At 39.5% G+C, this 27,504-nt stretch overlaps 2 protein-coding genes across 8 annotated transcripts in view; both read right to left on the bottom strand.

Annotated features, from left to right (window-relative positions):
* Positions 1–3,770, bottom strand: part of LOC141386523 (angiotensin-converting enzyme-like) — a 43,201-nt gene extending 39,431 nt beyond the window's left edge. For 2 of the 7 annotated variants that reach the window (XM_073955131.1, XM_073955130.1), the window contains exon 1: positions 3,468–3,662. The gene's annotated coding sequence lies outside the window, so the exon portion shown is untranslated. Of the gene's footprint in view, positions 1–3,436 lie in introns of all 7 variants that reach the window. The other 5 variants (XM_073955132.1, XM_073955128.1, XM_073955129.1 and 2 more) reach the window with 5 other exon arrangements.
* A 10,417-nt stretch (positions 3,771–14,187) lies between these two features.
* On the bottom strand, positions 14,188–27,081 carry LOC141404716 (angiotensin-converting enzyme-like). Its single transcript, XM_073988367.1, has 7 exons — positions 26,960–27,081; positions 25,971–26,893; positions 18,453–18,798; positions 18,175–18,395; positions 14,810–14,950; positions 14,549–14,727; positions 14,188–14,465 (listed from the first exon to the last, which is right to left on the bottom strand). Exons 1-7 carry the CDS (start codon positions 26,978–26,980, stop codon positions 14,443–14,445), a joined length of 1,854 nt encoding a protein of 617 aa, XP_073844468.1. The 5' UTR covers positions 26,981–27,081; the 3' UTR covers positions 14,188–14,442.
* Positions 27,082–27,504: the final 423 nt, after the last annotated feature.

Below are 27,504 nucleotides of genomic sequence, written 5' to 3'. Positions count from 1 at the left end.
TCAACATCAGCTTTATTTGCGCTCATGCTACCACTGAAGAAAAGGACGAACAGACCAAAGATATATTTTACGAGCGCTTAGAAGAAACATATGACCGTTGCTCTGCCCATGACATTAAAATCATTCTAGGCGATTTTAATGCCAAAATTGGAAAGGAGAATATCTTTGGCCCAACAGTCGGGAAATTCAGTCTCCACAGTGAAACATCTGACAATGGTAAGAGGCTGATAGACTTTGCAGCTGCAAAAAACGTGGTAGTTAGCAGTACCAGATTTAATCATCTCGATATTCATAAGGGCACCTGGCTGTCTCCAGATCACAGAACAAGTAATCAAATTGATCATGTTGTGATAGATGGAAGACATTCATCCAGCGTGTTGGATGTACGATCGTTCCGAGGCGCAAACATTGATTCGGACCACTACCTTGTTGCAGCAAAGGTACGTACCCGTCTAAACGTTGCAAATAAAGCACGAACAGACACAACGCGGAAGTTGGACATCGATAGGCTGCAAACACAACAGATAGCCACAGCATATTCCACTCAACTAGCCCAATTGCTTCGCGCGAGCACTCCTTGTTCCGATAACATAACAGCACAATGGCAACATATTGCCCACTCCATGCAAACAGCCGCAAAATCCATACTTAGATTCCAGAGACCTCCACAAAGGAATTCATGGTATGACCAGGAGTGTCGTGCTGCTACCGAAAATAAAAATGCGGCATATAGAGCTACTTTACAATCAGTATCAACGCGTAGCGAACGAGAGAGATATCGGGAGAAAAGGAGAGAAGATAAACGTCTTTTCCGCAAGAAAAAGATAGAAATGGAAAAGCGGGAGTGTGAAAAAATCGAGATGTACAGGAGCCAGAATGAAGTCCGAAAATTCTACCAAAGAGTGAAACATCAAACAGATGGCTTTGGTACAGGCACATCCTCCTGTAGAGACCAGCAAGGTAATCTGGTAACAGATACAGATAGCGTTCTCAGGATATGGAAGGAACATTTCTCCAATCTGCTGGTATCCAATAGTAGCGAAGACGATGATACCACAGATCCAATCCCAGAAGATGGTATAGAATGTATACCGCCCGGCCAAGATGAGGTAAAAACAGCAATCAACCGGCTGAAGAATAATAAAGCAGCAGGAGCCGATGGCTTACCAGCCGAGCTGTTTAAAACCGGAGGCGACGCGCTGATAAGGTGTATGCATCAGCTAGTTAGCACCATCTGGCAGAAAGAACGCGTACCCGACGATTGGAACCTGAGCATCCTATGTCCCGTCCACAAGAAAGGAGATAAGACTGTATGCTCCAACTATAGGGGCATAAGTCTTCTCCCTATTGCCTATAAGATAGTATCAGGGATATTGTGCGAACGACTAAAGCCAATGGTCAATGAAATAATTGGACCATACCAATGTGGCTTTAGACCTGGCAAGTCCACCATTGACCAGATATTTACCCTGCGGCAAATCCTAGAGAAGACCCAAGAGATGCAGATCGACACATTTCACCTTTTTGTCGATTATAAAGCAGCATTCGACAGTCCCCTCCGATCAAAGGTATTCCACGCAATGTCTGAATTTGGTATCCCCGCAGAGCTCATCCGGCTTTGTAAGATGACTTTAACTGATACTAGGTCCTTAGTTAAAATTGGAAAGAACCTCTCCGAAGAATTTTGTACCAAAAGAGGTTTCAGACAAGGAGACAGCCTTTCGTGTGACCTATTCAACATTTTGCTGGAAAAGGTAATACGAGATGCAAATGTAAAAAGAAATGGCACAATTTACACCAATAGCCACATGTTACTTGCCTATGCTGATGACGTAGACATCATGGGACGATCAGTAAAGGAAGTAACTGATACCTTTAGGAAGGTCGAAGCAGAATCTGCGAAAGTGGGTCTGGCGGTAAACGGCGAAAAGACCAAATTGATGGTGTCGACGCGCAAAGCGTCCATAGAGCTCGGACCAACTGTGGAAGTTGGTACCTACAATTTTGAGGTAGTTAAAGACTTCGTCTACCTCGGCACTGCCATAAACACAACAAACAACATCAGGTGTGAAATAAGAAGAAGAATTGTATTGGCCAACAGATGCTACTATGGTCTAAGCAAGCAATTTAAAAACAAAGCCACATATCGTCAAACAAAAATAACACTATACAAAACGCTGATACTACCCGTGCTAATGTATGACTCCGTAGCATGGGTACTTGCGCAAGCAGATAAGGCAGTGCTTGGTGTGTTTGAGAGGAAAATTCTTCGAAAGATCTACGGGCCGACTTCGTTGACGGTGAATATCGACGTCGTATGAACCACGAGCTATATAAGCTATACAAAGATATGAATATAGTTAAACGTATCGAGATGCAACGATTGCGTTGGCTAGGCCATATCATGAGAATGAGCGATGATGAACCCGCTAAAAAGGCGTATGAATACATGCCACATGGCGGTGCAGGCAGGATCGGCAGGCCTAAGCTTAGATGGAGCATACAAGTGGATGAAGAAATGGAAAGGCGCGGTATTCCAAAAAGTCAAGCAAAAAACAGAGAGGAATGGAGATCTTTTCTTAGTTCGGTCTATGGAACAAATGTTCTGTAATGGGCCAACTAAGTAAGTAAGCAAGTATTCTATTTTACCTCTACTTTAAAATGAGCCAATAAAAAAATTGTCGATTTGGTAAAATTTGTAAGTGGACATAACCCCTTAATGGTGTGATCTTTTGATACATTGCCGGAGGTGGTTATTCATATGATAGTTATGAATATACAATTTATGATGTACATACAACAACACATCCCAAAACATCCAAGTATTTCGCTTAGACAACATAAAAACATTTGTAAGTCTGATTCGAGATAAATAATAAATCCTATACAATTGTTCCCACAGACATCGCAGAAGAGACAAGGAAGACTTCTCTAATATCAATGAGTGCACCCAGATTCATATTAGCTCATTGATATGGGACCTATTTTTTTATCGCTGAGTCCGAACGGCATGTCTTAAGACACCTCATGTAGAAAAGTTTTAAAAGGCCGAAATACTCCACATTATACTGAGAGGTATTTTTGGGCATACCATTGCACCACGGCGGCATCCAAAAATAATATTCCTGTAGTGCCAGTTAATCGACCGCTAAGCACGTGGCATAATTAGCAGGTGTGTGGTTTATCTCGACAGTTTTCATGGGCCAAAAATTGTCGATCCTTTAGTTCAACTCAGAAGTGGAACAAACAATAATTATCAAAACTTGAATAAGTGAGATAACAGTTTTCAATAACACTTTTGGTAACTTATAATGATTTTGGATAACCATCTCATCTTGTACAAATCTAATAGACATAGACAAAACTGCACATATGTATGTATCATGCAGTTGTTTTCCTAGTGGCTTTTTAACACAATGTTATTCTTATTTAGCACCAATCAATCAAACACAGCGTTTGTCTGAAACCTTTTTTTCGCAGCACATTTCAATTGTTGTCCTCCTATTTTGATTTCCTTTTTCACTTCATCAAACTTGCACTCTTTTTGCTTGTTATACCAAATTGAAAGTTCAGCGAACACAACGAACACTTTATCCGTAATTTTCGTTCATTTCAATTCCAGTGAAAAGAAATGCTTTGCAATCGACATCTTAAGCGAGACTAAAATTGAAATGCCAAAACTAGTTGAAGCGTTTTTTTATTCACACTTTTGCTTTGCCATGATATGGGGACGGACTATGACAGGGTTCTTATCAAGGCTTTCTGAGAGTGGTGGGTTGCAGACAGCAGCGAATGAATTGTGCGAGAAATATAAATGTTTTTATTTTTTGTGAATGTGTTTTGATTTCCTCACCCACATGCGATAAAAAACAGCAGTTGAATGTCAGGGAACAGAAAATTAATTCTGTTGAGAAATCTAGTGATGTTTATTAAATAAAATTAGTGTGATTGCAAAAATGTATCAATACGGATGAACTATTTGGAATAGACCCTAAATAGCCTTAATTCTCAACATCTCGAGCTCTAAATGTAAGGAATATATTCGTCAAAAATTGTTTGAATTTAGTTATGGAATTTGAGTGGTGACGTTAAAGATGCTTGAAATCTGTAGTGGAATTCTGTAACTCATTAGTAAGTAATTAATGACATTTTTGGAAAGTTAACAACCAAAATAAAGTTGTCGCTAATTTCTACCGATACCAATAGTTTAGTCAACTTTTATTGGTACTTTTTGTTCTAATTTTACCGACTTTTGTTGTTACGAGGGCTGAACGATAACTATCTGACCTAACAATGAAAGCGAGAATATTTACCATCAAATTTCACCGTTTTCTTAAGTAGTCTCTAGATTTGGGCAATCTCGTTCAATTGAACGATCCGGATCACTGTCATAATTCAAAGACGAATGAGTAACATCGCATACGCAGTTTTGCCAAAGAAATTACCGGTGTCTATTGGACGAGATAGTGATCCAGATCGTTCAATTGAACGATATTGCCCAACTCTACTAGTCTCCAGCATGACTTATACGCATTTTCATGCGCTCAAACCAATTGTTGAATCCCTTTTTCCACTCCGATTTAGACACATCCAAAACGTGGTTTTTGAACGCTTTTACTGCATCTTCTGGCTACGAAAATCGTTGACCACATCTTTTTCCTTGATATGCTGGAATCAAATAACGTTATTGAATCCCCAGTCAGGGCTGTACGGCGGATGACCCATAAACTGGCGCTTGTTTGAATCGATGTGTGAGAACTCGCATTGTCATGATGCAGAATAATTCGTCTTCTCTTGTTCGTTTTTCGAATTTCTCAGGAGACTTCTGGCAAACTAATTGTAGTGTACCACTCAGAATTAACCGTCCTACATTTCTGAAGCGGTATTGTCGCCATATGGTCAGGCGACCATTTGCTTCGAAGTGCTTCTTACATGAACAACTTTCGTTGGATTTGGCTCGCTTTCGAAGACCTAAACGGTCGATTCCCGCTTTGTTTCGGGCACAACGATCGTTTTTATTCACTATTTCTTTGCACCAATCCACAAGAGCCTCTTTCTGAGCGAATGTCCAATTTTTCTGGATCTAACGAGAATAAACCATTTTTGCGGCCAGGTGTTCATGCAATATCAAATGTTGGTCAGTGGAAGAAATGCCCAAGGATGCCTCTATCTCACGGTATATAACATGGCGATCTTGCATTATCTGTTCACGCACGGCTTAATTTTTTTTCTGGCACAACGGCCGATTTTGAGCGACCCTCAAGACCTTCGTATAGGATGGCCCTTTATCAAACATACAAAGATTTAATTTGATCGATGCACTCTTGCCGCGATTATCCACGTCGAAATTTGTGAAAAATGATCGGACGAAAATGTTCACAAGTAAATTTCATTTTTTCTGCAAAGTGATTTTTTTCAAGTCACTGTAAACAACACAGCACAAGCACGTATGACAAGCTGCCCTGAGTACGTTTATGCTAAAAACTGTCACTTACTTAGCTGGCCCATTACAGAACATTTGTTCCATAGACCGAACTAAGAAAAGATCTCCAATTCTCTCTGTTTTTCGCTTCGCTTTCTGGAATACCGCGCCTTTTCATTTCTTCATCCACTTGTATGCTCCATAGAAGCTTAAGCCTGCCGATTCTGCATGCACCGCCATGTGGAATGTATTCATACGCCTTTTTAGCGGGTTCATCATCGCTCATTCTTATGATATGGTCTAGCCAACGCAATCGTTGCATCTCGATACGTTTAACTATATTCATGCCTTTGTATAGCTGATATAGCTCTTGGTTCATACGATATTCACCGCCAACGCAATCGGATCTTTCGAAGAATTTTCCTCTCAAACACACCAAGCACTGCCTTTTCTGCTTGAATAGGTACCCATCGATCTGCATCTCTTGGGTCTTCTCCAGGATTTGCCGCAATGTAAATATCTGCTCAATGGTGGACTTGCCAGGTCTAAAGCCACATTGGTATGGTCCAATTATCTCGTTGACCATTGGCTTTAGTCGTTCGCACAATATCCCTGACACTATCTTATAGGCAATAGGGAGAAGACTTATGCCGCTATAGTTGGAGCAAACAGTCTTATCTCCTTTGTTGTGGACGGGACACAGGATGCTCAGGTTCCAATCGTCGGGTACGCGTTCTTCCTGCCAGATGGTGCTAACTAGCTGATGCATACACCTTATCAGCGCTTAGCCTCCGGTTTTAAACAGCTCGGCTGGTAAGCCATCGGCTCCTGCTGCTTTATTAGTCTTCAGCCGGTTGATTGCTGTTTTTACCTCATCTTGCCCGGGCGGTATACATTCGATACCTGTGGTATCATCGTCTTCGCTACTATTGGATACCAGCAGATTGGAGAAATGTTCCTTCCATATTCTGAGCACGCTATCTGCATCAGTTACCAGATTACCTTGCTGGTCTCTACAGGAGGATGCGCCTGTACCAAAGTCATCTGTTTAATGTTTCACTCTTGGTAGAATTTTCGCACTTCATTGTGGCACATGTACATCTCGATTTTTTTCACACTCCCGCTTTTCCATTTCTCTCTTTTTCTTGCGGAAAAGACATTTCTTTTCTCTCCTTTTCTCCCGATATCTCTTTCGTGCGCTACGCGTTGCTTCTGATTGTAAGGTAGCTGTTTATGCCGCACGACACTCCTGGTCATACCATGAATTCCTTTGTGGTCTCTGGTATCCAAGTATGGATTTTACGGCTGTTTGCATGGAGTGGGCAATATTTTGCCATTGTGTTGTTATGTTATCGGGAATATACTGTGGCTATCTGTTGTGTTTGCAGCCTATCGATGTCCAACTTCCGCGTTGTGTCTGTTTGTGCTTTATTTGCTACGTTTAGACGGGTACGTACCTGTACTGCAACAAGGTAGTGGTCCGAATCAATGTTTGCGCCTCGGAACGATCGTACATCCAACACGCTGGATGAATGTCTTCCATCTATCAATTTGATTACTTGTTCTTTGATCTGGAGACAGCCAGGTGCCCTTATGAATATCGAGATGATTAAATCTGGTACTGCTAACTACCATGTTTTTTGCAGCTGCAAAGTCTATCAGCCTCATACCATTGTCAGATGTTTCACTGTGGAGACTGAATTTCCCGACTTTGGGCCAAAGATATTCTCCTTTCCAATTTTGGCATTAAAATCGCCTAGAATGATTTTAATGTCATGGGCAGGCCAACGGTCATATGTTTCTTCTAAGCGCTCGTAAAATATATGATTGGTCTGTTCGTCCTTTTCTTCAGTGGGGGCATGAGCGTAAATAAAGCTGATGTTGAAGAATTTAGCTTTAATTCTAATTGCAGCAAGTCTTTCATTCACTGGGGTGAAGCTGGATACCAGATGTTTTAGTCTCCGATTAACTACAAATCCGCAACCAAACTCATCCTTTACGTCATGACAGCTATAATACAGTGCGTCACCTTTAAGTGTTGTTGTGACGCCTTTCCCAATCCATCGCAATTCCTGTATGGCAGTAATATCGGCCTTGTACTTTTCAAGTACGTCTGCCAATGCGAAGACTACACCTTCTCTATAAAGAGTGCGGACATTCCAGGTGAAGATTCGCAGATTATGGTCTTTAAAACGTTTGCGGGGTTCGTCAACTTTAGAGGGGTTCTTTCTTCTTTTAATTCGTTTTTACATAGTAGGCTGTTTTTTCTAGGGGAGGGTTACGAAACCGACGCCCAAACCCAAGTTTTTAACGTTTTTATGGGTGAACTCGAGACACATGTTAGCTCACTACCTTTAACGGGTGTTAAAGGCAGTTCCCCAGGTGACACCACGGGGAGGTCAGTGTCCACTTGAGATGAAAGAGGAACCAAGATAAATCCTGGGCTTTGCCATGTTAAAACCGGGCAGTACCGTTCCTTGGTATCTTCCATACCCTACGTCACCCATATATTGTTGTAATAGAAACTAAAAAAACTAACTGCAGTAAAATCTTGGATTTCGTGCATATTTGCTGATTTAAGAGATATCTGAAGGAATGGAACGGCATCTTGGAAGTTAGATCGAGTTTTGGAGTCACTGCTTTCGAAAGTTATCGTGTCCACAAGCCATTTTAGTTGGTCACAATAGAATTTGTCAAAGCTTTCGATCTATTTTTGGAGAGAAATGGACTTGTCAATGAACAATTTCTATCATTGCAAACAGGACCACCGTTGGAAAAAATTATAATGATTTTCGGACTTATCTTAAACTACAATTAAGCCAACATTTAGAAATTATGTGGTGACGTACGAGATGTAATATACCATGGAACTGTTTTGTCCAGCTTTAACATGGCAAATTGATTTCAAGTGGGCACTGAAACTATCTTTAACACCCGTTAAAGTGAAACTATCTTTAACACCCGTTAAAGTAGTGTGCTAACAAGTGTCACGCTTTCACTCATAAGAACGACAAGAACGACGTGGGTTGGACCAGGTCTTATTAACTCAACCCTAAAAAACATCCTACTCTGAAAACATAAACAAAGGGAAAACAAACACTTCTAAAGTTGATGGGCCCCGAAAAGGGCTATGATCTGCACCTGAAATGTTAGGACCCTTAATAAAGAAGGTGCAGTTTACGAACTGACGGATGCACTTGCAAAATAACAAGTAGCAAAGTATCATTCGGCTTTACCGGCAAAGATATACTCCCAGCCTATGTGAATTAAAATTTTCTTATATGGACAGATTGACTACCGGCTACACAATCAAAATCCTTTTACCCAAACATTATGTATTTTGGGGGTTTTCAGAACTGTGTGATCCTTTTTGGACGTATGAACTTGTCGACAAAAATATATTTATACCCTCAGCATTTATGCTAACGAGGGTATGTATATACACTTTCATACGGGCAAAATGTGCCTCATAGAATTAATGGTTTTAGACCCCAATAATGTTTGGTTTCAGTTTCAGACAATTTGGAGTCGATTTAGCAATGTCCGTCCGTCGGTCTGTCTGTTGTTTGGTGCGCACGATAACTCTCGAACGGAATAACCGAACAGGTCCAAAATTTGGCTTTCGTAATAATTTGCCCAAAGTTAGTTTAAGTTCTAAGATGGGATATATCGGTCGACGGCTTCCCGTACCTCCCCCACAAATGTTCGGAAAATTTGTGCGCACGATACATTGCACATCGTGAAATTTCTGCCAGACTTAGATGAGGTTCCAATATAGATTCAATTGGTCCACTCCTTCGGGTACCTCCCACACAAAATTTCGGAAATGTTCAGTTTAGGACCTTCTCTCGAATAGCTTTAATTTTTGTTGTGACAACTTGTACGAGTATTCACTGTCCCATATACAACGGTACAAGTTTCATCAGGGGCAAGTCCATACTTCCTGAGAAAATAGCCTGAAAGCCTCTATGACGCTGTGTGTAGTGGTAGGAGCGTAAGGTAACTACCGAACGGATCTGCCGATTCTTTCCAAAATGTGGCCTTCGTAATATTTTGAACATACTTAGTTTAAGTTCGAAGATAAGCTATATCGTTCCAGTCCTTCAGTTACCTCCCCCACAAAAGTTCAAAAATGTTCGGAAAATTGTGCGTACGATAACTCTTGATGGGAGTGACCGATTTGGTCCATATTTTACACATCCTAATTTATATACCAGATATAGATTAGGATCGAATATGAACTATATTTGTCCACTCCTTCGGGTGCCTCCCACACACAATTTCGGATAAGTTCACTTTAATGCCTGCTGTCGAATCACTTTGATTTTTGTTGAAGCAACTTGCATTCGCTGCCTCAATTATGACGGTAAACGTTTTTTTCAGGGGCAAGTACATACTTCTTGAGTAAAAAATGTTGAGCTTTTGTGAGGGAGGTACTCAAAGGGGTGGATCGATATGGCCCATTTTCGAACTTAAACAACTTTTGGACAAAATATTACGAGATACGAAATGTGCACGAAATCAGATGTACCATTTTAGCGAACATTTTTAAACTTGTGGTGGGGCGGTACTGGAAGAAGTGGACCAATAAACACCAGTACACACAACCAAACCAATTGTTGAAGCACTTTTTTAATTCCGATTGAGACACCTTTAAAACATGGTTTATTAACGGTTCAGCAGCATCTTCTTGTGACGAAAATCGTTCTTGATGCTCGGTAATCAAATGAAGTCATTGGGTGCCAAGTCAGGGCTGTACGGCGGATGACCCATTAATTCAAGTTTGAATTGATGTGTGAGAGCTCGTATTGTCATGATACATAATGATTCGTTTTCTCTAGTACAAAATATCACCTTCTAGTTCGTTTTTCGAATTTCTCAGAAGACTTCTGGCAAACAAATTGTAGTGTGCCACTAAGAACTCACCGTCCTACGTTGCTCAAGCCGTATAATCGCCACAGGGTCAGTTTTGCAGAATTTTATTTTTTATTTATTTATTGAAAAATTTATTATAATTACAAATTACAATAAAATTATATTTAAAAAAAGCACTAGCAACTAAAGCTATCGGCTTACGTTTTTTGCAGAAGAAACAGGCGATAATTTGCTTCGAAGTGTTTTTTCCATGAACAACTTTCGATGGATTTAGCTCGAAGACCCACATGGTTGATTACTGTTTTGCTTCGGGCTCATACGCATTGATCCAAGATTCATCGTATTCGTATTTATTCACAATTTTTTTTTGCGCAAATCGACAAGAGCCTTTTTTTGAGCAATTTTCAAATTGTGGTGGATCTAACGAGATCCAGGTATCCATGCAGGCCAGGTATTCATGCAATATAAAATGTTAGTTAGTGTAAGAAATGGGCAGGAATGCCTCTATCTCACGGTATATAACATATGGCGATCTTATATTATCCGTTCACGCACGTCTTAATTATTTCTGGCACAATGCCCGTTTTTGGTTCGTTTTTTAGCAAATGTCGGCCACAATTGAATCCAATAAACCCGTTTTTATACCCTCCACCATAGTATGGCGGATATATTAAGTTTGTTTTTCTGTTTGTAAGACATCGAACTAATCATTTAGGACCATGTAAAGTATATATGTATATTCTTGATCAGTATAAAATTCTAAAATTCTGGCGTTCGCAATAATTGAGCCAGAGCGCTATATTTTTGCATCCGAGTATATTTTGTCCATAGTCAGGTCAAGTTCGAAAATGGGCCATATCGGCCCACGTTTTGGTATAGCCCACATATGACGGTATCTCCCGATTTTCGGTAGTTTGAGGATTTTAGTTACATTTTTTGACCAAACTACTTGTAATTTCACGTTTGGGGTTCCCAGTGGTCACAAAACATTTCCCCCAAAAACCGTCAACATAGGTCTATGTTTTGGTATAGCCCCCATGTAACAGTGCCTCCCGATATTTCGGTATTTAGAGGATTGTAGCTATAATTTTTAACCGAAATACCTGTAATGTGACGTTTGAGATTTCCAGTGGTCCCAAAACATCACCAGCAAAAACTGTCAATATAGGTCTATGTTTTGGTATAGCCCCCATATAACGGTATATCCCGATTTTCGGTATTTTGGGGATTTTAGCTACAATTTTCAACCGAAGTACCTGATATTTGACAGTTGAGCTTCCTTTTGATCACAAAATGTCTCCACGAAAAACTGTCAACATGGGTCCATGTTTTGGTACCTCCCGATTTTCGGTATTTTGTTTACCTTATTTAGATAACAGTGGTTATCTCAGCCTCAAATTGTGCACAGGGTAAAAAATAATTATACCGTTTTATTTCAGAATATTTTATGGTTGAGGGTATAAAAAGTTCGTCCCGGCCGAACTTAACGCTTTTTTTACTTGTTCGTAGTTAGACTTAATTTGATCGATGGACTCTTGCCGTGATTATATACATACGTCGAATGTTGTGAAAAATTATTATTATATTAAAAATAGGGAAATTGGAAAGCGGAGTCCAAAAATTCGACCAAAGAGTGAAACATCGAACTGATGGATTTGGTACAGACACATCCTCCTACTAGGTAATTTGGGGACAGATACAGATAGCGTGGTCAGGTTATGGAAAAAGCACTCTTCCAAGCTGTTGGTAGCCAATACTACGAAAATGAGAAGGATACCACAGATCCAATCACAAATGATGGTACTGAGTGTACACCGCCCGGCCAAATGAGCTAAAGAAACCGGCAGAAGAATAATAAGGTTTACCAGCAAAGACATTCGAGAGCAGATCCTAAAGTGAACTTATCCGAAATTGTGTGTGGGAGGTACCCGAAGAAATGAACAAATATGGTCCACATTCGAACCTGATCTATATCCGGTATATATAAGACTTATCCCTACAAGACTTATCGTGCGCACAATTTTTCCGAACATTTTTGAACTTTTGTGGGGGGTACCTGAAGGAGTGGACCGATATGGCTTATCTTCGAACTTAAACCAAGTTTGGACAAAATATCACGAAGGCCAAGTTTCGGACCGAATCGACAGATCCGTTTGAGAGTTATCTTGCGCTCCAACCACTACACTCGGTGCCATAGGGCCTTTTTGCAACTTTCAGTGTATTTTCTCAGGACGTATGGACTTGCCCCAACAAATACAATTTGTTACAAGAAAAACCACAGCGATACGAGAGCAGGTCCTAAACTGAACTTTTTAAAATTTTGTGTGGGAAGTCACTATTTGTAAAGTATAGACCAAATCGGTTTCTATCTTTAAGAGTTATCATTCGCACAATTTTTCCGAACATTTTCGAACTTTTGTGGGGGAGGTACCTGAAGGAGCGGACCGATATAGCCAATCTTCGAACTTAAACTAAGTTTGGACAAAATATTACGTTCGAGAGTTATTGTGCGTCCAAGCCAGCCAGACAGACGGACATTGCTAAATCAACTCCAAATTGTCTGAAACGGATTTCATCCAAACATACTTGAGGTCTAAAACCATTATTTCGATGAGGCACATTTTGCCCATATGAAAGTGTATATACCCTCGTTAGCATAAATGCTGAGGTTATAAAAACACACATTTTTTACCCATGTAATTTGAAAAAAATTTAAAAAAGTGTTAGACTGGCGGAACGGTGCTGCTAGACACTCCCGGGCATCATTCTCTGAAAACGAAACTTTGTTCCAAGCTGTTCCCTAAAATTTCTAGTCCCCTAAACTTGGAATTTCACTAAAATTTAGTACCTGAGGAAAAATAAAATATCTCACTTCGTGTAAACGCTACTGTAATTTATAAAAACGGCTCTTAAAAGTTACAATACTACCTACCTCACAAAAAATTTACACAATATCTGTTATAGTTTCTGAGAAAAAGTTATTTCTTTCTCCAGAGATTTGCTAAAATTACGTATTTTCCAAAATTGGGAAACATTTTTCGCCTTTAGGAGCACGCCACTCCCACACCTTCCAACATTTTGATCTAATTTTTTGCTTTCCTTAGTTTTAATATGTTTACTATCGAATCTCTCAGCATTCCCTTCTCTACAAGTGGTGTCTTAAAACATGCCGTTCGGACTCGGCGATAAACTGTAGGTCCCATATCATTGAGCTAATATGAATTGGGGTGCACTCATTGATAAGAGAGAAGTCTCCTTTGTCCCTTCTGGGATGTTTGTGGAACAATTATTATATTACTATCGACTCCCATATAAAAATTAACAATCGGTGACAAGAAAAATGGGGGTTTTAGCCAGGAAAATCGATTTCTGAACCACTGTGCGGCGGTGAGGGTTGATTTGTAGTCGGACACACACGCTCTGTGCCACCGTACCCATAGCTTAGTAAGGAGTATCATAAGTAGTTATTTTTGTTTACATTACTTTGTAATCGGTTACATAATGGCTAACGGGTCCGAATTTTTGCTGGGTGTCATTACGACGAAGAAATTTACGCTTCTGAATTCCACAAACCACATCCATCTGATTTGCTTAGGTAGGAGCTTTGCATTGGTATGATAGTTGAATCGAATATTCCGATTTTTGGCAAATTGGTGCCAACATTGCAGACCCTGCATTTCATCTACCACCAGCTATAGAACATTATATAAATAAGGTCAGAGTTGAAATAAAAATAATAATATTATTCCCAAACAGATGCTATTTAGCGAAAATGTACACTCGCCATCCCATTTAGTTGAGTTTCATCTTTTTTTCAACTTAGCATTAAATTCGTATCAGATCGTAAATATTTTCAAAGAATGTGCAATTAAACAACTATATCACATGTCTTTTTATTTTTTTCCAGCAAACTATTGCCCTTTGATATTTGAACCGAATCATCGCTTTATTTCCAAAATGCACCTTCAATACAAATAAACAATAGAGAAAAGCAACAACAACAAGAGATAGCAAAAAAATCCGAAATAAAAGAAGAAATCCTTAAATAATTTGTCCATTCGTCAATGACAATGACAAACACAGGATTCTCATATGGATGATTTGGTATCCTCCAAGGCACAACATCATCGGCAACAAAACTTTTTTTATGCTGAACGTTGTTGACATTCTAAAATGGAAAGAAAAAAAAAAACAAATTAAATATTTATCTTTTGTCACATCAAAGTCAGGATATCAAGGTCAGTCACATACTATCATCGTATTTCCAGCCCACATGAAGATTTTTCTCGACATTATCTTCGGTGACCCAAGTGTTGAGCGGTTCAAAGTATTCCAAGAAGGCTGTAGCTGAAATTCGTTCAATCTTACGTACGGTCAGGGGTTTGATGGTTTTACGCCAGGATTTTGTTGAACCGACCGACATCATTTGCCTAAGGAGGTGAAGGAGGAGAAAAAGAAAAAACAAATTGTGTGTTTATGCCGTTAACAAATGTATGTGTAATTTACGCTTACTTCAACATATTACCAGCTTCTTTGTTATTTGCAAAATCACAATTATTCAAAACCTTATAGGCATTGCCACGTTGGAATTCCCCGATTTCCAAACAAATGGCGCGATAAATTTGATAGCCCAAAAATTCACCAAAGAGTTTCCTGTAAAGAAAAAGATCAGAGAGTCAGTTATAAAAGCACGGGTTATGTGACCAAAAATTTTTTTGTAATTACAAGAAAAATCGAACAAATTATGAAAGGGACGGAAAATAGAAGAAGTGTCGCTATACGCGATAAAAGGTAATCACAACAAGGCTATAGAAATTGTTTGTGTAATTCGACAACGATCTTCCTTAGCGTGTCTCCGGAGTGACTTCCTAGGCGAGGGAGTGAGAAACTCACTTCTAAATGCTGGCAGGGTGCATACATATCGCCGAAGGGACAAGGGAGACTTCCCTCATATCAATGAGTGCTCCCCCGTTCATATTAACGTGACGTAGTCACATACATGCATATATAACACAACAACACAATACTGACTACCACTAAATACTCTGCATATAGCGCAACAACACAATACCGGCTACCATCCAATACACTGCAGACATACTGAACAGTCATTCAATAGGCAGCAGCCACTGCATTACATCTGTCTACCTGTTGTGTATTAACATGTAATGCAACGAAGAATTCAATTCCAGTGTTATTTCGCCGTAACGCGCACTGCGAATAATTCTCATTCACTCTGTACTCCAGGCCACTTAAGTATTCCAGAGTTGCTGCAGAAAGGCGATCTTACTACTGCAGGGAGTTAGCTACACGGGTTGGAACAAACGACTGTTCTAAATCCGCCAACTTAAGCTTCGGTGCTAAAGCGTTGGGAATACTTGTTGAGGGCTACCCATTAAGTTGTGGTGGCTAATACATCCACTGGTCCTTCGGGTCAGCTGTTCCACTGGGCCTTCTTGTCAGCGGTTCCACAGGGCCTTCGGGTCAGCTGTTCCGTAGTTAGAAACCAATAGCGCATGGTAGAAATTAGACCATAACACTAAACTTATACACTAATCCATCGTATTCCCGAACATCAACAGCCAAACTCATCGTGCTCCCGAACATCGACAGCCATCGTATTCCCGAACATCCACTGCCGAACTCATTGTGCTCCCGAACATCAACAGTCGAACCCATCGTATTCCCGAACACCAACAGCCGAATGCCGAATATCTCGCTATCCGAACATCAACTATCCGAACATCAACGTATTCCCGAACACCATAAGCCGAACGCCGAACCTATCGTGTTCCCGAACACCAGCAGCAGTTCCTGCCGAATTCCACAATCGACTGCCGCACGCATCGTATTCCGGATCAACCACAGGCGAGCGCCGAATACACCGATTGTATCGAACGTTATAGACGAACCCTTATCTGTGAACCGTTTTCATAACAGCAGCTTCCTGATCATATACAAGGTGGCGCAAAAGTAAACTTCCGATGTTTTTTGGCTGTAATTAAAAAAATGCATCCTTCAGCATATTGGTTGTGGTTCCTGTTGGAACCACATGTTTTCCAATCCCAATTCATCAAGTTGCGGCAAAAAGAACTCGTTGATCATTGCTCTGTAGCGCTCACCATTCACAGTAACCGTTTGGCCCGCGACGTCTTCAAAGAAAAAAGGTCCGGTGACTCCTCCAGCAAAACCAGCACACCATACAGTGACTTTGAGCGGGTGTAATGGCTCTTCATGGGTTATACACGAATTTTCAGTGCCCCAGAATCTTAAATTTTGCTTATTTACGTAAATGCACCTCATCACTCATGATTATTTTTGATGAAAAATCATCATCCTTGAGCGTATGTTTGAGCCAATTGGTGGTCAGCAGCTAACAGCTGATGCACCGTCTGGACTTTGTACGGGAACATCTTCAAATCTTGTAACAAAATTCGCTGTAAAGACCGTCGACTGATACCCATTTGCGTGCCACGTCGTCTGGTCGATGTCGACGGCACTTCCAGGAAATCTCGTGCTGTGCCAGTCTCTTCGAGGCGAGCGGCTAAACGTCGCAGTGTTTCATCAGTAGGCGTTGGACGTCAAGAAAATCTGCGACGAAATTCACGTTGTGCCAAAGTCAACGACGACGATTATTGGTCAAATAAAAAGTCACCAATATTCCGCGTTCTGGAGCAGTATATCGTAACATTGTTTATTAGCGTGTATTTGTGTTTACTACACAAATGTCAAAACAGAACTGACATTAGGGGCCAATCGCAAAATTTATAGCATATTCTGATAGGAGGATTACTTTTGCGCCACCTTGTATAACCCCTCTTCCTGATGATATATAACCCGCCATCCCGGTTATCTATAAACCGTCATCCTGATTTTCTATATAAACCGTCATCCTGATTTCCTTAGTATATACAAACCATAATCAAGGTTCCCGACTATCTAAGAACTATCGGCGGAACCTCCCGGGTTTCGACAACCAGCAAACCCTCAACAGCTGCAGATTCCGACGAGTCGTCAGAGCAAGGATAACCACTGTCTTAATACGTCCACCTGGTCACCTTCACGGCAACAGCGTGTTTACGTTGTTCTCTTAGAACGTTAAAAGTCATTAGTGAAGTATTGAGTTACCCACACTTAGAGATGGACAGTGGGTAAATACCCGGTAAATTGGATAAATACCCATTTGTGGGTATTTACTATATTTAATCGCCAATACAACATCTTACACCCCATTCCTGTGTTTAGGTTGTGAAATCGTTTCAAAATGGATATTTTTACAATCCTTTAAACAAGTGGGTATATATCCGAGTATTTACACAAGTGTGGGGTAAAAACTCTTTAACTGCCAACCACTTGACGTAGGCTGACAAAATTTGGCTCAAATCTTTCTTAAGTCAACTGAACTTTTAGTGCTGAAAATGGGGTCTATGGGTCCATAAACCGTACCTCCCGATTTAAGGTATTTTTTACCTATTAGCCCCATTTTACAATCATATCACTAATGAACTTCCACTGTAAGTACGGTTGCAGGGTCAGTCTTACTTCTACTCAACAAAGCCGAGATCAGATTTGATGTAGGGTTCATCATGGGAATATGTTATGTAAGACCCCGAATTTGTTGTTGGGATGGAAGCGGTGCTGATTACTGCAGGCTATGTGAGGATGAAGAGAAGACACACCAGAGAGATACAGTCATGCGTCCTTACATCTAAACCTAAGAAGTCACTCATTGTCCCTTCATTTCTTATAATATTTTTTAAGTTATCATTCCCATACCCAAGGCATTTAATATATTTAAATACTTTGATATAAAAGAAAGTTATAGCTTAATAATTTTAAATTGATTAAAATGACATTTTAAATATTTATTCACTCACCTGGTACTTCTTGATTGCTCCACAATACCTTCATAGAATTTATAGGGCATATCATAGGCACCTTCCTTAGTCTGTGTTGAGGGTCCCACACCCATGTATTTGGCCATCAAATTCCAATAATGGCAATTGTATTGTTCGGGAGAAATTTTATTATCGATCATATCAATCCATAATTTTTCGTGGACGAAATACATGGGTATCGTTAAGATCGTATGGACAGCCTGAGCAGAAAAATTATTGATTAAAATATGTCCCAATAACAAATTCAAAATACTTACCATTCGATATAGGCGATTCAAATTCAAAACATCATCATAATCAATATTTGTCAAGAGACCCAACTGTTGTTGTAAATGTTTGGGTGTGGAAACAGATAAAATTACCGCCTCACCCATGGCATTACCAAAGCCAGGAGCAGCTTCTTGATTCAGACCCACCGAATAGTTATTTTTCAAGATGGCATATTGAATGTGTGTAACATCGCCATGCGTCTGCAATAGTTTCTTATAATACACCTTGGGACAGTAATTCAGTTCAATTTCACCATAAGTGAAAATACGAGATTTACAATCGGGACCACCCTCTGAGGGTTCCATTTCAATGAAATGATCACGTATAAAGTCTCTGTAAAATGGCGAGAGAAAATTGTTTATTAAAATTACAATTAATGAGAATGGGGTGTTTGTCCACTGATATAATTCGACTGCACCAAGCCGTGCTACTACAACTAGCTCGCTGCCTAAATCTGGTTACTACCGAGCCGACAACTGTAACCCTCTTAAAAATGAGCATTCTATCGGCATCGATGAGTCTACCTGCGTATCCTTATAAGAATTCGATGGTCAACGAACCTATAGTCAGAATTAACCGAACCACCAAATAAACCTTCGCATATACATAATTAATAACACAGAATTAACAAGTAAAAAAGCGTTAAGTTCGGCCGGGCTGAACTTTTTATGGCTTCCACCATAAAATATTCTGAACTGAAACGGAATAATTATTTTCTAACCTGTCCACAATTTGAGGCGGAGATATTCTGTGATCACTGATACCCAAATAAGGTAAACAAAATGCATATAGAAATGCCTTCAATAGGTTGGCAACCTTAAATGGGGATAAATAAAAGTGTGGACCCAGTTGATAATTGTTGGTGGAGAAGTTTTGTGACCACTGGGTACCTTAAATGTCGAATTGCGGATCCTTCGGTCAAAAATGTAGCTAAAATCCTCAAAATACCGAAAATCGGGAGGTACCGTTATATGGAGGCTACACCAAAATGTGGACCTAAGTTGACAATTTGTTGGAGTAACTTTGTGACCAATGGAACGTCCAAAAGTCAATTCACTGGCAGTTAGGTTAAAAATTTTAGGTAAAATCCTCAAAATACAGAAAAAAGGGAGGTGTGGTTATATGGGGACTATACCAAAACATGGACCTATGTTGAACATGTTTCGTGGAGATATTTTGTGATCAATAGGAACATCAACTGTCAAATTACAGGTAGTTCGGTTGAAAATTGTAGCTGAAATCGTCAAAATACCGAAAATCGGGAGGTGCCGTTATATGGGGGTTATACCAAAACATGGACGTATGTTGGCAATGTTGGAGAAGATGTTTTGTGACTACTGGGAAACTCAAATGTCAAAATACTGAAAATCGGGAGATATTATATGGGGGCTATACCAAAACGTGGGTCGATATGGCCTATCTTCGAACATGACCTGCCTATGCAAAAAAGACACTCGGTGCAAAAATATAGCACTGTAGCTCAATTATTGCGAACGCTTGAGTGATTACAACAGACGGACATGGTTAGATCGTCTTAGAATTTTATACTGATCAAGAATATATGTATATACTTTATATGGTTACAAATGATTAGTTCGATATGTTACAAACAGAAAAACAAACTTAATATACCCTCCATACTATGGTGGAGGGTATGCAAATAAAACGAGCGAAAGAAGGCGTTAAGTTCGGGGCTAAATCAAAATGTGGACCTGTACCGACAATTATCTGCCGGAATATTTTATATCTCCAATGAAGACTTAATACCAACTTCCAGCCATTTCAGTGGGATAACGAAATCCGGTGGTACTATTCTATGACGGTATACGGGGGAACTAGAAAATTTGGCGGCCTAGGCAACACGCAGTATCGCCAGGCGTCATTTGACGAGTATGATTGGACGAAATTCGTTTCAGAAAATTTGGAGTCGATTAAGCCATGACCGTCCGTATGTCTGTCCGTCTGTCTGGCTTTCTGGTGCGCACCATAACTCTCTAACGGATTAACTGATTCGTACCAAATTTTGGGTATCGTAATATTTTGTCCAAACTTAGTTTAAGTTCGAAGATGGGCCATATCGGTCTACTCCTTCGGGTACCTTTCCCACAAAAGTTCAAAATTTGTCTGGAAAATGGTGTGAACGATAACTCTCGAAGGGAGCATTCGATTTGGTCTAAACTTTGCACATAGTATTACTCCTTCTAGATATAGATCGGGTTCGAATATGGAGTATATTGGTCCACTCTTTCGTGTACCTCCCACACAATATTCGGTTAAAGTGAAGTTTAAGAGCTCTTCTCGGATCGTTTTGAAATTTGTTTCCGTAAGTTGTCCTTGCGGCTCCCTTTACGACGGTACTGAGATATTGCCTTTCAAGTTCCAACAAACCCTGATAGCATCAACCAAAATGGCAAATCTGCAAGAAATTCTCGCAAGGAGTTTCTGATTTATGCAGACTTTGCACATGCTATTATTTCATCCAGTCATGTATCAGGTTGGAATAAGGACTATATCGGTCCACTCCTTCGGGTACTTCCCACACAAAATTCGGATAAAGTTATGTTTAAGAGCTCTTCACAGATCGTCTAGAATTTTTTTCAGCAGGTTGTCCTTGCGACACCCTTTATGACGGTACAATTGTTTTTCTTGCGCAAGTCCATACTTCCTGAGATAGTGGCCTTAATGATCCAAGAAACCCTGACGGCACCAACCAAGATGGCAAATCCGCAAGATAATTCTCGCAGGAGTTTCTGATTGGTGCAGACTTTGCACATCATATTATTTTATCCAGTCATGTATCAGGTTCGAATATGGGCTATATCGGTCCACTCCTTCGGGTACATCCCACACAAAATTCGAAAAAGGTGAAGTTTCTCGTCACGTCTCGTCTCGCATCGTTTTGATTCTTTTTTTCAGTATGTTGTTCTAGCGGCCCCATTTTCAACGGTACAATCTTTTTCCGGAGTAAGTCAATACTTCCTGAGATAATGGTCCAAGCAAATACTAAAATGGCTATTGTGCAACATAACTCTAAAAGTTTTTCAAAAATTTCTTTCAAACTTAGTTTAAGGTAATTTAATATTTCGATTCCTTCATGAAGAAGTTTTGTTAATAAAGATGTTTGGTATATGTCAATGTTTTGGTATAGCCCCACATTGCGGTTCATACAGATTTAAAAGCAAACTCGTATATTTTATATACGACATAATTATTGTGTTTGGTTTTGTTTTTTTATACCCTCCACCATAATATGGAGGGTATAATTAAATTTGTCATTCCATTTGTAACACATCGAAATATTCATTGGAGACCGTATAAAGTATGTATATTCTTGATCAGGGTAAAATTCTAAGTCGATATAACCATGTCCGTCTGTCCGTCCGTCCATCCGTCTGTTGAAATCAAGATGCAGCTCGAAATTTTTAAGATAAAGCTTTGTAATTTGGTATAGAAGTTTCTATTACTCCTATCATGTTTGGTATTGCAAATGGGCTATATCGGTCCACGTTTTGATATAGACCCCATATAACGGTACCACCCGATTTTCGGTATTTTTAAGGTTTTAGCTTCATTATCACACCAAAATGACTGAAATTTGGTACTTAGCCTTCGTTGGGGGTATCCAACTTTCTCCCAGAGTTTTGTCGGTATAGGTCCACGCCTTCATATAGCCCCCATCGAACGGTACCTCCCGATTTTCGGTATTTTGAATGTTGCGGCCTCAATATTCCACCGAAATGGCTGAAATTTGGTATTTAGTCTTCATTTGTAGTATGAAACTTCACCCCAGAATTTTGTTGGTATAGGTTCACGCCCTCATATAGCCCCCATAGAACGGTACATCCCGATTTTCGGTGTTTTGGAGGTTGTTGCCTCAATATTCCTACGAAATGGCTAAAGTTTGGTATTTAGTCTTCGCTGGAGGTATACAACTTTCCGTTAGAATTTTGTCGGAAAAGATCCACACCTTCATTTAGCCCACATTGAACGGTACCTCCCGATTTTCGGAATTTTGAAGGTTTTGGCTTCAATATTCCTTCGAAATGGCTAAAATTTGGTATTTAGTCTTCACTGGGGGTATAAAACAGTCCCCAAAATTTTGTCGGTATAGGTCCTCGCCTTCATATAGCCCCATAGAACGGTACCTCCCGATTTTCAGTATTTTGAAGGATTTGGCCTCAATATTCCTCCGAAATGGCTGAAATTTGGTATTTAGTCTTCATTTAGGGTATAAAACTTTCCCCCAACATTTTGTTGGTACATGTCCACGCCTTCATATAGTCCCCATAGAAGGGTACCTCCTGATGTTCGGTATTTTGAAGGTTGTTGCCTCAATATTCCTCCGAATTGCTGAAATTTGGTGTTTAGTCATCATTTATGGTACAAAACTTCCCATATGAAATATGTCGGTATAGGCCCACGCCTTTATATAGCCCCCATAGACGGACGGGTACCTCCCGATTTTCGGTATTTTGAAGGTTATGGCCCCAGGTTTCCTCCGAAATGGCAGACATTTTCTACTTAGTCTCTATTGTTGGTACAAAACTTTCCTCCAAAAATTTTTCGGTACAGGCCACTCTTAATATAGCCCCATAGAACGGTACCTCCCGAATTTCGATATTTTGAATGTTATGGCCACAATAATCCATCGAAGTGGCTGAAATTTGGTATTTAGTGTTTGTTGAGGTATTCAACTTTCCCCTCTAATTTTGTTGGTATAGGTCCCCGCCTTCATATAGGTCCACGCCTTGAACGGTACCTCCCGAGTTTCGGGATTTTGAAGATTGTTGCGTAAATATTCCACCGAATTGGCTGAATTTTGGTGTTTTGTCTTCCAGGGGATTATGAGGTATTCCTGAAAAGAATTTTTAGTATAGATAATCGTCTTCCTTTTTCCCCGTGGTAGCATTGATCTTGATTATTGGAATTTTTAAGTTTTAGCCACATTATCTTATCGAAATTTGATCTTCTTTGAGTCTAAAACTTTCGGGTAGTACAAATATTTCGGGTGGTATATTGATTTCATGTGGCAGACGGACGGACATTGCAGACATCAAGTATATATACTTTATGGGGATATAAAATCCCTTTGTTTAGGTTGGTGAGTCTCTTACTTGAACCTTGGCTGTGTCGGAACTTAACTTAGTCTTAGATAGTATTTAGGATAGCGAAGGTAAATTAATTTTGGTAGATCCAAAATGTACCCCTACGAAATAATGGGCCGAACCATGTTTGGATGAATCCATGTCAGACAATTTGGAGCAATAATTACACTGTGCAACATTTTTAAGGTGATCTTGTGCAAACAATTCGAACTGATGATTTTTTGAAAGTACAGACCCAAACGACAAGAAGCCCTATTTGGGTTTTGTTGTGCCAGATCCAGCTCGGATTTTATGGCCCCATCTAAACATGGTTAAATATTGAGTTTTAAAAGAAATTCGGGGCTATATCTCTGAAATCAATGCGAATCTTCTTCTGACCTCTGAAGCAAATTTGTAGAAAAGGACAAGAATAAAATATTTGGAGAAATAATAAACTCGAAAAACTACATTTATTGCCTCAAATTTCAAAATATATGCAAAAATTCCACAATTTTTATACATTTCGAACCGTTTCTCCAAAACCGTTAATTTTTTCTGAATATTTTCTTTTGGAAAAACATTCCCTGGAATGTAGTACACAACTCTTCAGAACATGTCATTGTTGTAAAATGCCTCTATGTCGTTGTTTTCAGTACATTTTTCAACGACGATTTAATTAAAATGTCAATAATGTAGTGAAATCCGAAATGCGAGAATTAACTGTTGGTGTGAACTGTGTTTGAAATACGTGTTGTAAAAGATATGATGCAAAATACCGCTGAAACAATATGAAGTAAGCATTTTAGAGTTTCAGAATGTTCTAAAGAATTGTTGAGAACTTTATTTGGAAGATTTCTGCAAAAGGTTACTTGGTTCAACTCCCAATAGTTTAGCCGATACTGACCAGAATTTCAGCAATTATGTAAAATTTTCTATATTTTATAGATTTTGATGCCCTAGATGGAGTTTTAAGTTCTACTAGTTTAGGACTACAATATTGCTAAAGACAGCAAGGCCAAATTCCTATTCGTTTCCGAGGTAAAGGCCTGATAAATGCAAAAAAGTTTAGATTTAGCCCGGTTTAGATGAGGCCATAAAATCCGAACTGGATCTGACAGGACAAAACCCTACTAGGGTTTTTGTAGTCTAAATATGTACTTTCAAAAAATGTATACTAGAAGTTGTTTGCATTTTTAGTGTTGCATAGTGTTATCGAACGGATCAACGGATCGCAGCTGAGCATCTCATAAAATTTTGTCTAAACATAGATCAGATAGGCCATATTGGTCTACTTTTTCGAGCACCTCTCCCACAAAAGTTAAAATTTCTTCGCTAAAATGGTGCACAGCTAATTCTCAGAGGAAGTATATTTTGTATACCTTCATCATTTATACTAACGAGGGTGTATACACTTTCATGCGGGCAAAACGAGCCTCACCGAAATAATGGTTTTAGATCCCAAGTATGTTTGGAAGAAATCCGTTTCAATAAATTTGGAGTTGATTTAGCCATGTCCGTCCGTCTGGCTGGCTGGAGCGCACGATAACTCTTAAACGGACCAACCGATTCGGCTCAAAATTTGGCTTTCGTAATATTTTGTCCAAACTTATTTTAAGTTCGAAGATGGGTTATATCGGCCAACTCCTTCAGATACCTCCCCACAAAAATTTGTAAATATTCTGAAAGTTTGTGCCCACGATAACGCTTGAAGGGCGTAACCGATTTAGTCCATACTTTGCACATCGCAAAATTTCTACTAGACTTCGATGAGGTACCAATATGGAGCCAATCGGTCCATTCCCTCGGGTATCTCGCACACAAAATTTCGGAAAAGTGCAGTTTAAGAGCTGCTCTAAAATCGCTTTGATTTTCCAGTCCATACTTCCTGAGATAATGTCACAAAATCTCTACGAAACCCGTCGGCATTGTCGAATTGCGTATACAATTTTGTCGAAAATGACCACAACTTAAAATTTCCTTCTAACACATATCGTACAACACCTTCGAATATCTCCCTCACAAAAGTCCGCAATTGCCACATAACTGCAGTTTAGAGGCTGTTCGAGGATAGTTTTAAAGGTGCTCTTTGCGATCCGATTTAAAACGTAATAATGTTTTTTCTTTGTGGCATGTCCACGCTTCTTGATATAATGGACCAAAGACTCTAAAAGATCCCACAGTGTCAAACTAAACTGGCTGATTGGCACGGTGACCATTGAGAGGAATGACTCTCAAAATTAGATTCAGTTGCAAGATTGACTATGTCACTACATTCCTTGAGGTATCTCCTACGCAAACGTTCAATCATTTACGCTTTAATCCAGTTTAAGGCCAACTCTCGGATCGTGTTTTTCTTCTCTCAGTAAAAAATCGTTAAACGCGGTAAAACATATCACAACTTTGACTCTCACTTCTACTTACTCGGTCAAATTTTCAAAACCCATGGAACCAAAGAATCGACTGCTAATGTTCACCAAATCAAAGGGGAACCATTCCAGTTCATCCATTTCCTGCTGGACATTTGGTAGCTTACGCTGTGGGAAGGGGTTGCGTAAAACACTTTGTTTTTTCCAAGATTGATACATGGCCTGTTCCATTAGATGATGCGGTATAAGACCACTTTTCGGGATAATATCATCACCATAGCGAACACGTAGGGCATGTTGCAAATGGGCATGCATTTCACGATAAAATGGCTGTATGGCGTCCATTAATTCCTCCAATTCTTGTATAAAATTGCTATCTTCATACTGATCATACCATATAGCGGATGCTGGCATTTCAGGCGTTGACATATTTTGATAATAGCTAATATAATAGTGTAGAGCATCTTTAACCTGGCTTGGCATACGATTACGCCACTCAGCCCAATACCATTTGATCTCTTCCAAATCATCGCTATTCGTGATAATCGATTTAATGTGATGCACAAAGGCCATATCAGAACATCTTCGACCCGAAAATGCATTCATTTTTTCACGATTACAAACAAATTTTTGTTTAGCCATGCTTTTGAGGGTATTCGTGGCTCGTTTGAATTCATAATTCATGGCTGGGTATTTATCACCGCGCAACAAAACTTCAAATTGTCTACGCAATAGGGGATCTTGGAAATTTTTCCAATCAAACAGCTGCATCATCGGATAGAAGGGACGTAATTTTTCACGCATTAATATTTCCGGACTTAGAACATCATCGGCAAATTGGCGATAAGCTGTGGCACTTTCCCAATACACCGCATTCATATCTTTCATCAGCCAACGGGCACATGTTTCGTTAAAACAATTTCTCTTATACTCCGCCCGCACCGAAGGCAGGAAACAGGTGGCAAGTAATGCCAATAGCTGGAAGTGAAAGTTTTGCAATTCCTTAAATTATTCTAGAAGATCACTTAATTCGCGTTGCTTTACCTTGAGCCAATATATATTCATTGTCACAATCTCGAACCGCTTGCTTGCAACTCAGCTACTTAATTGAAACTAAAATCTAATTTCGATTTCAATTCTTAACAAGCAGCATTCGAAACTGCTCCAATTTGTTGGGTATTGATAACCTTTGGTCAGAATTTCCCAAACTTTGTATTTGTAAGTAAATATTATTATGGGCTTGGACAAGATGTTTTAATGAAGCCAACTGAGAAGGTCAGAATTTGAAGAATTTCGATTAAGCGATAAGGTCAATTGAGATTTATTTCAGACACTGCAATTTATACATACATACATATATTACACTGGCATACAAATAAGTGTCACTTTTACTATCATTTGGAAATTAATTGTTATTAATATGAAAATAAATGTTCTTCTTCTAAAAAAATTATTATTTCTAATTAATTTTCCCTATGTCGTGAAACAGGAAATGCGTTGGCTGTGAACCATGATACAATATAAATTATTCTTTAAGACTTCAAGAGAGACTTCTCTCATATCAATGAGAGCACCATGATTCATAGTAG

Source organism: Musca autumnalis, unplaced genomic scaffold (assembly GCF_047663935.1).
Source record: "Musca autumnalis isolate F117 unplaced genomic scaffold, ASM4766393v1 scaffold_5, whole genome shotgun sequence".
In the NCBI taxonomy this organism is placed as follows: Eukaryota; Metazoa; Arthropoda; class Insecta; order Diptera; family Muscidae; genus Musca; species Musca autumnalis.
The sequence above is the reverse complement of the archived record's forward strand: the minus strand, read 5'-3'. Positions and strand labels throughout refer to the sequence as shown.

Bases quoted from the DNA above. Each gene is read 5' to 3' on its own strand.
- LOC141404716 (XM_073988367.1), bottom strand. From the start codon at position 26,980: ATGAATATATATTGGCTCAAG. The intron at 18,799-25,970 runs GTAAGTAGAAGT...GCCATTTTACAG, and splicing joins GGTTTTGAAAATTTGACCGA to AGACTTTATACGTGATCATT. The intron at 14,951-18,174 runs GTGAGTGAATAA...TTTTCTTTACAG, and splicing joins GAGCAATCAAGAAGTACCAG to GAAACTCTTTGGTGAATTTT.